Source organism: Bufo gargarizans, chromosome 3, assembly GCF_014858855.1.
Source record: "Bufo gargarizans isolate SCDJY-AF-19 chromosome 3, ASM1485885v1, whole genome shotgun sequence".
Lineage (NCBI taxonomy): Eukaryota > Metazoa > Chordata > Amphibia > Anura > Bufonidae > Bufo > Bufo gargarizans.
In genome coordinates, this window is record NC_058082.1 from 88,513,229 (window position 1) to 88,525,977 (window position 12,749).

Sequence of the window (12,749 nt, forward strand, 5' to 3'; positions counted from 1 at the left end):
TTGTATTCCCAAGTGATGCAATGTACTTCTATAGTCTGTCACTCAACAATGTCTGTATCCAGCTCCCAACATTAGAAGCCTCTTAGATGTCTAGAAGCATAGTATAATTACCACAAGGTATCAGCACTATACTTCAGCCCAAAGGCAAATAAAGCTGTAGATGGATGCAAGCCACAGGTTCTTCGACTTTGCACCTCAAAAAGCAGAAAATCACGAGAACTGGCAGCACTCCAGTAAATAAGTGCAAATTTATTCACCCATAAGGCATCTATACAAGTGAATGATTTTACACTTGTTCACTTTTATCCGATTATTCTTCGGATTCACTAAATGCCGACTGCCAGTTTCCAAGAGCAACCAGAAACCTTGAGCGAAATCTGGTCTGGGCTGTGGTCTTCTCAAAAAAGATGGGTAGTCTGCTTAATATATGGTGGAACTAAAAATCTCACAGGAAATGAGATAAAGGGGGTGGTCATCTCAAAAGGGGGGTCTTTTGGAGAGGCTTCACTATCAAAATCTGTGTAAAATAACATGCAACTACTCAACTCTAGGTAGCTGTGACCTGGAATCCACTTAGGCTGGAGTGGCTTGTTCTTTGCCTTTTTTCATAGCACAAGGTATAGATATGCTGATGTATATTGTCCTTCCAGTAAAACGAATATAAATTCAGGGAAATATATTTAAAAGTGCTTTCTATATAAAACTTAAAGAGTGCATGATACATAAATACTCTAGTGCCTTCTAAGATTCATAGCCGCATCCTACAGCCTAATGGTGGCCGCTGACACTTCACACTGAACACTCCTATTTCTCCTTAGACTTTGGCAGTCTGATCGCTCACCAGGAAAGACGTGAACCTATTACCTCTATTCTATTATCAACAGTTAATGGTTGTGGGAAAATATCAGCGCACATCTCCATTGGATGGGGCCACGAGTTTTAATATTTACAGGGGTTATTACTAACTGAAAACTAATATCTATTTTCACTCGCTCAAAAGTTAAGCATTTCATCCACTACTGTTCTTTTTTTTTTATGCTCTTGCCCAGTCTAGGGATAGTAGCCCCTTTATTACTTTTTGTTCCTAATGAACTGAGGGCTGTGCATGAGCAATTCTTCCCCCATGTCAAGTATTTTCTTGGCTGAAGTTCTCATGCAGTTGCTCCCGTCATAGCCCCAGTTGCTCTCCTGCTTTTCTCCAATTAGAAATTGAATAATTTTTCGAACACCTATGCGTAGGACGGCTTCCAGGCTACTGTGCACATCTGGAGGTATGCAATCGATTTACCGACCTACAACCTTATGGGATGCTGCAAGTTCTGCTCTCAGGTCCTATGTCCATAAGCAAGGAAAGTAGAAAGGGCAGCAGGTGCCATAGTAAGGCCTCATGCACATGACTATCCATTTTGCGGTCAACAACCCGCAGATCTGCAAAGTACAGATAACAGCCATTTGAATGCTGCATTTTCCTACTAGAACTGGCTATTCTTGACCGCAAAATGGACAATAGGGCATGTTGAGTTTTTTTACGGTCCCATAGAAATTAATGGGTCTACGTGCTTGAGGCCTACGGGAATTATTTTATGAAGAACATAAAAATGAAATGCATCCTGCAGACGGCATGATGTGGAGCAGACTGATATATGGTTTTTATATGAAGTGATTCAGTAACTTGTAATTTATTCCATTATCTGCTCTTTCTGAGCTTAGTAGCCATTCGGGCAGTCCATCAGTGACTGACAGATCTGTATACACATTTTTACAGGTACAGCTGTCAGAGTAGGACTGTCCAAATGGCCACTGAGCTGAGAAAATGCAGATAATGAATAAATTATACGGTACTGAATAACGTCACATAAATCTACCCCACTCCTCTATAGAACTGCGGCCAGCAGATTGCACTGTATTTCAGGGTGACAAGTTCCCTTTAAGGCTAGTTGCAGATCTCCGGCATTGTGATCCAGCAGCCAGTTCCAGCAGAGAATTCCAGGAACTGACCGGACACAATCCGCAGTGTGCAGCAGTTTCTGTCCGGCTGATTCTCTGCGTTTTTGCCGGATAGCAGCCAGACCTCCACTGGACCCCTATATAGTTAATGGGGCCGGTGGGCATCCAGGTTGTATCTGGCAGTGCTGGATCCGGAGATGTGAAACTAGCCTAAGCCCGATTTCCTTTAGCCATTTTCTTAAAGTCAGTGTAGATACCTGTTGCTTGGGCTATATGGTGACATGTGACAGAAGCAAGATGATGGTATACAGCGTCCACGTTTCCAACAGTGTCCTATAGGTTAAGGTTTGTGAATTCTACAATGCAATCTTGTGACCTGTGCCATGCTGAAGTTCCCTGATACCATAAACCATTCAGCCGTATCTTAACTGCAAAGGAGGTTACTAAGGGATGTCTTACATATGAAAAACACGCATATGAAACAAGCACACGAAGTAGATAAGATCTCATCTGGCTCAAGTTTCCTTGAATTTATATTAGAAGGAAAATACTTCAGTTTGCGGGATGAAATACATAAAAAGGAAAACTACCAGAACTATTTAGTGTAAATGAAAAAAGAAATTATCTCTCCTCTTTACTAAGTTATCAATGCATGAAGCAACACCACCGAAGCCTGCAAGTGTTCTACTGTCCGGCCAAAATGTCCCTCCTCAATGCTTTGGCCTACCTGTTCTCTGTCAAGGGTTGGTTGTAAGGATACAAGCCACCATACACAGTGTATACACTGCCAAGCGAGTCCTGTATATACCGATAAGAATCCACACAATAGATATGACAATGCAAGACACTTCTTAAACCTAAACTTGTGTCTACGATTAATATACAAGTACATGTGATAAAACAAATTGAACATAGAAACCAGATCAACACAAAACCCTATTTTTGGTCTATTTACGGCAAAACTTTAACCCCCCCCCCAAAAAAAACCTACAAATCTAGCGCACAGTTAATTTAAATGATAGCAGAATTATGAATATAGAAACAAATCACATTTTATGCAGCCTGAATTCAATTACTATTGTAAAGATGACCATAAACTATGAGAAGACTTTGTTCCCTGATTTTCCAGGTGTCCTATAAAGGACCTGATAGCCAGGTGATGGTACCTGCAGCAGTCCCAGCCCATTCATTTATCACATGAAAGGCCACTGTGTGTCATACTAAATAACCCCTGCAGCCGCCGCTGAAGGGGGTAATATATGGTTCCCCATAACTTCCATACCCCACCCCCACCAGAGGGAACCCTGGGAGTTTCAGAAACAGGACCTGAGGCAATAAGTTGCCTAACAGGATGGGCTTTGCTCCAAGCTTTAAAGGGGGTTGTCCGGGATCAACTTTATAACAGCTTACTCACCGTTACTAGCCGAGTCTATGTTCCCCAGATGTTTTTAGGTAGCTTTTATACTGCAGCATGGCTCCTACAGTCCCCAACAGACTGTTTACATATCTGTTCGATCACTTCCTGCCGCACCGCGGTTCCCAGCGCAGCATCTCCCGGTTTCTACATTCTAACATTGCGTCCCTGCACCCGCCCCCCTCATACATATTCATGCATCATGCACGTTACATGGGAGGAGTTTTCTATGCTAACTAGCATAGTGATCTGCCTCCATTCATTATAAAGCTCCATGACTTCACCGGACCGGAGGGGCGAAGCTTAGCGCAATGTCAGCCGGCCTAGTTACCTCCCCTCCATCCACTCTGCATAATGACTTAGGCTGCCAGTGGAAGAGGAGGCTTTGCTCGCTTGCCAGGGACCCGGTACGTTACTGAGAACAAGAAAACAGTCACTTTCAGGCCAAAAATGTACTGGATGAAAACGGGGCATGAGAAATATGTGCAAGAGATAGTACATGCATGTTTGTAATGTGTAAGGCAAACTAGTACTATTAGAATAATGTCCCCCCAATCCCGGACAACCCCTTTAATTAGCTCTGCGAAACCCGCACCTTATTTCTGGTGAGGAAAGCACAGAAACAGGTTGACGAAAAACAAGAGGAACTGCAAAGAAAAATGCACCCCAACTAACACTACTAACGCCCTGCCAAAGTGAGCTCGGTCTTCAGCACTCTGGTATAGTTCGCTACTATTTGAAAAAAAATATGAGCCCTAACGCAAAAAAAAAAAAACGCATGTTAAGTAAATGTCATTTTTTTTCAGCACACACAAAGGAAGTTGTCATATTTGCTTTTAACTTTAAAGCTAATAGTAAGTGTATTACAAGACTCTAGTGGTCCGAGTGTGACCGATACAAATGCATTGGGAACAGCAGGAAATGCTCCCCGTCTACTCAAACCTTAGTTACCAGGCCTAACTGTAACATGCAACAAAGGGTAGCACTGCAAAAACCAAAAGGATAAAATATTTCCAAAGAACAAGATGCATATTTCAAATGAATACTTGTTATTTGTTAACAAATGGGTTTTGCCGAGAACATCAAAACATAAAAGGCATTGGTAATGACAAAAGATGGTAGGTAATTGCCTCCATGTCCCCAAAAATTTATGTTAATGTCAAATCTACAAGCAGAGATAACAAATGAAGAGTAGGCACTCTAAATATAAGTAAATTCTTGCAAGAATCTTAATGTGTGTTTTTTTTTATTTATTTTACAGACCTGAGAGTCAGTAATGCACTGGGGCTGGTGAACAGGCAATACCATGCCCCGCATAGTTTGGAAACAGTTAATGCAGGTTCCCACTCATTGTTTCACATGTTCAGTATCAAAGGCGCCTGGTACAAATTGCATAGCAGTGTGTGCAGACTATCACAATGAAGGACTTTCTTTCCTTTCTAGAAGTATATGTTGGGAACACTTGAAAAGTAGTTTACCAGCTTAAATTCATTGAGGCAGGCTGGACTGCAGAACCTCTTCCACTGGCCATCAACCATGAGTATATTGTCTCCAGCTCCTTTGCTTGGCAGGTATTCACCGCAATGCTCACAGCAATTCATGATCAAGCCGTTGGCCATCCTGTAGCGATTGAAGCAATGGTCGCTGCACAGCTTGTGGGTCATGTTTTTAAAGCTGACCTCATGACGAATCTGGAAGCATAAAAACAAGAGAAATCGAGTTAGTAGTTTCACAAAATCACAACCCGCAACACCAAAGCACTCGAGCTGCATTCATTCTCTTAAATGGGAATTTATTACAGTGTATACTAGAAAACAAAAATTCTGTATGCATTAAATGCGGATTTGCCAAGGATAGCACTCTATGAATTGCAAATGGTGAACTCCATGGTGGAAATACACAGCATAAATTAACATGCTGTAAAATCTCGTCCACTTTGCTAGTTCCATTGTACCCTGTGGATTTTCCACCCAAAATTCTGCTGCTAAAAAATCCACAGCAAACGTGCAATGTGTGAAGATACCCTTATGTCATACAGACATGCTTATTTTAGAACAGGCATGCTCAACCTGCGGCCCTCCAGCTGCTGCAGAAACTACAACTCCCAGCATGCCCGTTTTAGAAGGTCTTTTTAAAGAGCTTAGGTCCGCTTCACATATATCCCTTGTGCCCACCCAGCTCTTTTAGGCTGGGAGCCGGACACAACTGATGTCGGTGCACAGATCCGACGCATGTAGACTTTAACGCCGGACGGGAAGACGTAGCATGCAGAGTTTTACTGTTTGGCGTTATGACATCTGGCGCCAAATGAATAAGAATGATTCCACAGAAAACTATGGGATCAGCTCTACCTTCAGTGTAGAAAACGCCAAAGGGGAACTGAACCAGATCTCTGGACAAACACGAAGCAGGCCTAGCTCTCATGCCCATATTTTTCTCCTGTGTGCTAACCATCTTCAAAGACAATCACATACATATTCACAAATCCCCCTTTAACAGATCTGTGTCCCCGATCAGGAACTCACTTCAGGTCTTTTTCCTTTTTGATTGGAATGAGGCAGGAAAAAAAAAAAAAAAAAAAAAAAAAAAAAAAACACACAATACGCACAGAAGATTTTTTTTCACGAATCCATTTTTTTTGTAGATGAGGAGAAAAAATAAAAAAAATAGCATGGTCATTTTTAGCTCAGAGAGGAGATTTGAAGGAGTGCTAAATCACAAATAGGTCTTATACCATCACTGGACTGTGATTGTGCTATACTCAGCTCCCCCAATCAGACTAAGGCCTCATGCACACAGTCCGCAAAACACGGATGGCGTCTGTGCGCGTTCTGCAATTTGCGGAACGGCACAGTCAGCCTTTAATATAAATGTCTATTCTTATCCGCAAACAAGATTAGGACATCTTATATTTTTTAAGCGGGGCCACGGAATGGAGCAACAGATGCGGACAGCACACGGAGTGCTGTCCGCATCTTTTGCGGCCCTATTGAAGTGAATAGGTCCGCATCCGAACTGCCAAAACAACGGCCGTGTGCATGAGGCCTAAAAGGTAACTGCTAGCAGAATTCTCCCCCCTTCAAAAAATAAGTAAGTATTTTAAAGAATTTGCAGTGCAGAATTTAATGCATTCGAGTTTTTAAGATAATAAAAGAACTATATACCTCAGTTAATTTGCCGCAAATTGTACACCTTGACTTGTTTTGATTTTTGGCAGAGTTCTGCTTGTCCTCGTACAGTGATAGGCAGTAGGTACTGCAGAATTCCTGGAAAGATTCACTTGAATCTACTTGGGCAACAATTGTACCTTTCATTGTTGTTATATCTCTGAAAAACAAATTTAAAAACATCTCAACGCTATTAGACACTGGAGTAAGGCGCCCAGAGCTAGCCTAATTTCAGAAGATCTTTCCTGCGGAAAAATTAAGCAATCACCGTAATACACTGCGGTTTTTCCCACACAGGAATCCTCGCAGAAAGAAAAACCCACACATATTCCACAATGTGTACAGGTGGCCTAGAGTCATAGCATAGAAAGAGGACTTTGCATGGTCTTGTTGGCAAAGCAGCTTTCATTTTGATTCTAAATCAATGACTTCATAATGCCATAAAATACACACTTGTCTCTTTCGGCAACCTCCGTCTGTCTGACCTGTTTGGGCACATGGACAAGGTAGACAGCCAGTTGACCACTCTGGACAGCCTATATAAGATGCAGAGTTGCTAGAAACAATGCTCTGGCAGGTTTGACACCGGATGTGAACATCACAATTGCTATTCATTTAGAAGAGCACCATGTAATACTACATTTCCCAGATGTTACCAGCTGATCACCGGGTTCAGAGTCACACAGAGAAGGCTGTCCAGTTGGCACAACCCCTTTAAGTAAGGCTTCTGGTCAGTCAGGGACAATGTCGTAGTCGGATGTATTTAAGAACCCCTGTCCTGCGCTCTCTCACACTCTAATGTTAAACAGCCGCTTACTTTTTGCACATAGTGCAGAGCTTCTTTGGAGCCGGTTTCTGTGTAAAGGATGATAAGCAAGTAGTGGAACAGAACAAATGAGTGGATCCTTTCCGCTGATATGCCGTCTGCCCTTTCTGAAGCGGCTTCTTGCAATTTGCACAAGTGACTTTGACAGCTTTGGAAGGCTGCTGTGGTGGGGGAGGTTGCAAGACTTGTTTAGGAAGGGAGGCCACTGGCGACATGGTATCAACACCAGGCTGCTGATTTCGAGGAAATGATGCAGATTGCGATATCCAGGCATCTAAAAGGAAAGACATAGGAGTCAATTTTGATAGCACTCAGATTCCATTCTAAATTCTGGTAATGCAACTCAGACCCATTTAATAATATAGAGAGCTGCTGGTCTGGTCACATGGACATAGCTATCCTAGTTATTCCATGGCCTCTCTAATGCTAGTGGGGAAAGGGGGGAGAGGGGGAAATCACAACAAATCAGTTTTTTCCTGAAAAGGGGATGTCTCAACTCAACAAAAGGCATTCATCATGTAGAGAACAAGGCACTTACTAATGTATGGTGACTGTCCATATTGCTTCCGTTGCTGGGTGGATTCATTTTTCCATCACATTATACACTGCTCGTATCCAGGGGTTATGACCACCCTGTAATCCAGAAGCGGTGGTCGTGCTTGTACACTATAGTAAAATGCACCGGTCTCTTTTGTGGCCAGGAAAGTGGGAGCACACACACACACACACACACACACGCGCGCATGCGCAGCAGCTCCTGTCCCAGCCACCTCGTATCTGCACTGTAGTGGTGGTCATAACCCCTGGATACGGGCGGTGTATAATGTGATGGGAAAATTAATCCAGCCAGCAAAGGAAGCCATATGGACAATCACAATACATTAGTAAGTGCCTTGTATTAACTTTCTCTACATGATAAATGCGATTTCCTGAAGTGACAACCCCTTTAACTGCATCAGAGTTATGCTGCTTAAATTCATGAGTCATAAGTTTATGCAAATACCAAACCCTCATTTCGACCCTTTCAAATGTGTCCCATTTTGGCAGCAACTAAGTCCTTGAGTATGACAAACCAGAAACTCACAGTGACAGGTTAAGACAGAAGTGGGTAACAAGATTCTTCCCCCATGGGAATAAGGAATCAAGCAGGACCACTACCAAAAATTTTAATATAACAAATATTTTCTGTGGGACAACCCCCTTAAAGCGAACCTTTCACCTCATTTTCACTTTTTAAACTATCAACAGTACGTTATAGATTACCTTTAGTGTGTTGTTATCCATGTTAGGTGCGCTTTCCTGCGCTCTTTATTCATCCAGAAATCGGCTTATAAAGTTCAAATTTTGTGCTGTAACAGTCAAGCAACAAGTCAAGGGGGTAGCCCTTTCCTCTCCTCTGGCCGTACCGCCCCTGCCCTAACGCCGCCTCTATGCCATGTAATTGACAGCAGGCTCACTCGCAGGGACGGCGCTTCTGAATCCTGCGCATGCGCCGTCCTCCTCATTCGCCGCTCGCTCCCGTCTTTCTTGCGGACACAAGCTCCGCTCCCGATGATCACTGGCTTGCAATCTGGTTACAAGTCTACAGTGATCACGTGGGGCACTTGGAGCATGAAGATAGTGGAGCGCGCGCACGGGAGGTAGAGAAGAGAAGCAGGCAGGAATCGCGTACGGCGCATGCGCTATTCTCTTACATGGTCGCGCTTGTGTCCGCAAGAAAGACGGGAGCGAGCGGCGAATGAGGAGGACGGCGCATGCGCAGGATTCAGAAGCGCCGTCCCTGCGAGTGAGCCTGCTGTCAATTACATGGCATAGAGGCGGCGTTAGGGCAGGGGCGGTACGGCCAGAGGAGAGGAAAGGGCTACCCCCTTGACTTGTTGCTTGACTGTTACAGCACAAAATTTGAACTTTATAAGCCGATTTCTGGATGAATAAAGAGCGCAGGAAAGCGCACCTAACATGGATAACAACACACTAAAGGTAATCTATAACGTACTGTTGATAGTTTAAAAAGTGAAAATGAGGTGAAAGGTTCGCTTTAAGCTAATTTTTAAACACCCAGAAAACCCCTTTAAATAGAAAGGCTTACATAGTTACTGCCTATGAGAATTCGGGAGTACTGTAAACTCATTTTTGGTCACAGTTACTCTATAAAATATAAGGACGATTTGTATATTTCTGGATTTGGCAAGTCATGACCACATTTTCTATAGTAATGACTTGTCATGTAAGCAAGCTGAGCTATTCCATAAAGCATCATTGTACAGCAGGGATCAGCAACCTCCGGCACTCCAGCTGCTGTGAAACAACAACTCCCAGCATGCACACTTACTCTGCTGTTCTTGTAACTCCCACGGAAGTTAAAGGAGGGCTCTTGGAGTTGTAATTTCAGAACAGCCGGAGGTTGCTGATCCTTGTTGTACAGAGTAACACATGCTGCAGAGCGCAACGCTGGGAGCTCATAGCTCACCATATATTAGAGGTATTTCCAGGACCGACAAAGCAACCTTAACTACTCATTACATGCCCAAGGAAGAAAGTTTGTAATCTCAGGAACATGATCATGAGACGCTCCTCTTCTGAGAATCCTGCTTCCATTAAGACACCTCCCTTTACCAGGTTTCTGGCCTGGGCTATGGACAGGATGTCTCTTCCACTGTGGATGGGGCCACAACGATTCCTGGAGTAACTGCAAACTCCTGAATACAACTCATTTGTGCATTCACTCGGAAAAGCAGTAGTTCTGTCCACATCCAGCCCAAGCAATGTCCTACCCATAGCCCAGGCCAGAAACCTGGTAAAGGACGCAACGTCAGCAGAAGCAAGATTTTCATAAAGAGCAGAGTCACAGGACTGGGTTCCCGAGAGGCTCATAACTTCCGAATGCTAGGTAAATAATAATCTTTGTTTGAAAGGCAGGTTATTTGTAATTAAGGTGGGTTTGTGGGACCGCAGGATCCCAGAAAAGCCCTTTAAAAGGGATCTCGTGGGACTTTAAAACAGATGGCCTACCTAGTTTGATCGCCACATTATACACTGCCCGTATCCAGGGTTAAGAGCACCCTGCAATCCAGAAGCTGTGGTCGTGTTTGGACACTACAGGAAGCTTTGGTCTCTCTGGTGGCTGGGACCGTGGGAGTGCACATATGTTGGCACTTTTTCCTATAGTGTGCAAGCACGGCCACCGCTGCTGGATTGCATGGTTGTCATAATCCCCGAATATAAGCAGTGCATAATGTGATTGAAAAATTAATCAAGCCAGCAAAGCACTCTAAGATCCTCATGTACAGTAGCTTTTGTCATACGTAACCAAGCCTGGTGTCTGGAGAATGTCTGTTTGCCCCTGTGAAAGCAGATGTGCAGTACAGACAGATGCTTCTCTGGCTGAAGGAATCTATACTGCACCGATGCCTTTGTTTCCTCCTTACCTGGCATTGGCGCAGTACAGTTTCCTTCAGCCCGGGAAGTGTCTGGCAGCCATCAAGGAAACTGAGTTAAGATCTACGTGCAAATCAAAAAAAATCCCAAAAAAAATCATCAAAATCAAATAATCAACTGGCAAGTGCTCATCTAAAAAGTAGGTTAGTTTAACATGTGATGTGAGATTTCCTTTTAAAGTTTTGCTGTTTTTTCTAAAGATGTCTCCATCCCTATTACTCAGCAATAGGAAGCTTTCACTATACGCAACAATAAAGATACAGTAGAGCTGAAAACCGGTCATGGTCAAAGGTGACAGGATTTTATTAGATGAACATTCCCTTTAAAAAAGACACAAATATGGCTTATAAGTCATTGCCTTAGTCAAGTTACTTTAGCTGCAGATATGCAGGACTCCTACTATGCCCCATACTGAAAACAATGGGTAGGAGCATCCTGCAAAAAAAAAAACCACAGGATATAACAATTATTTTTGAAATCTAGATAAACTAAAAAACACTGAATTTATGCACTGACATGTATAAGAGTTTTTATGCATATGACTGGAGGAACTCCTTTAAAAGGGGTTATCCGACACTAACAAATGCTCCCCCATATGCTCGGGCCCTCACACCAATTCTACTTACCTGGCTCCCCGCACCGCAGCTGCTTCTCCCCGTGCACGGACGAAAATATCCGGTGTCGGGGAAGCCAGTGGCAGGTGGTGACGCGGGTGACGCTAGGGAGGCTTGTCCCCATCACCACCTGCCATTGGTTGCTCTTTTCATCAGCACACGCGGAGGCGGTGCGGGGACCAGGAACAACGCAGGGAGCCAGGTAAATGGAATCAGTGTGAGGAGCCCTGCATATGTGGGAGCATGTGTGTCGGATAACCCCTTTAAGGTAAGTAATATGCATATTCATTAATGCAGGATATGTAAACCTTCCCAGAATCTGTAATTTTATCCTCATTTTACTTGCTTATTGACTCATCATTTAACACTAACCAGAAGTATGATGTGTCGTAGATTCACCATTTTGAAAGACATCACCACCAACGCTAATTCTTCCTGGATTATAAGGTCCTGTTGTAGACTTGGTCTGTGAGGTAAGTGGAGGTGGAAAAGTCGGTATATGGCCACTAAAATTAGCTGACTGCAATCCATTAGATACGTCTACCATACCAGGATTCTGCAGGGATGTAACATGTGTGATCATCAGATTCATATCTCTACTCTCTGTAGTGTGATGGTGTCCATCGCTTACAGAGTTCAATCCAGAATCTAAAGTGGTGACATTTGCTATCTGTATTTCAGAGTCAGGCTCAGTAGTAATACCAGAACTGATTAGGCCGGCATTTGGCTTGTTTCTTGAGAAGTTGGATGAAGATGGATAATCCACACCGATAGGTCTGTTGGAGTCCATAAGTCTGCGATTGGCATAAGTGGAAGCATTTTTGTCATGGACACGAGTGGGCTCAGGTTCTTCCTCATCATCAATGATGATTGTCTCACTTATTGCTCCTTTGCTAGTCTCTAAATCCTTGCTGGAAGAGTGCGATTTCAAGTCTGTCCTGTTATTTTCTTTTGCCGTTGATGAAAATCCAGCACTTCTTGGAGTTGTGGTTGCTGCATTCGGAGGCACCTGCACAGGTTCAATGAAGACCACGTCATCATCGTCATCTACTACAACAGGGGTGGTCTGGAAGGTTTTAGAGGAAGCTGGGCCACCAAAAGCGTTGCCCACATTTTTTAGTCCTGTAGCCATTGCATGAGATGGAGAAACAGAATGTGTGTCGATTTTCAGCCCCTTTTAAAAGGACACATGTGCATTCCAGGTAACCTAGGACAGAGAAATACACAGTCATTATGACATTGGGAATAGCTGGGGGAAAAGGAGCCATTAATCCTTAAAGAGAACCTAACCTATTGAATAATGTTATTAAAATCTATTCTAAAATTATTTTTTGTAATCTACT

At 43.3% G+C, this 12,749-nt stretch overlaps 1 protein-coding gene across 1 annotated transcript in view; it reads right to left on the reverse strand.

The window, feature by feature from the left end:
- ZMYM2 (zinc finger MYM-type containing 2) overlaps window positions 1–12,749 on the reverse strand; it is an 89,765-nt gene that overhangs the window by 43,598 nt on the left and 33,418 nt on the right. The window contains exons 2-5 of the mRNA XM_044288057.1: window positions 11,779–12,613; window positions 7,346–7,628; window positions 6,526–6,688; window positions 4,840–5,052 (exon numbers count right to left, since the gene is read on the reverse strand). Coding sequence (XP_044143992.1) covers window positions 4,840–5,052; window positions 6,526–6,688; window positions 7,346–7,628; window positions 11,779–12,538 — 1,419 coding nt within the window. The 5' untranslated portion in view covers window positions 12,539–12,613. The remainder of the gene's footprint in view (window positions 1–4,839; window positions 5,053–6,525; window positions 6,689–7,345; window positions 7,629–11,778; window positions 12,614–12,749) is intronic.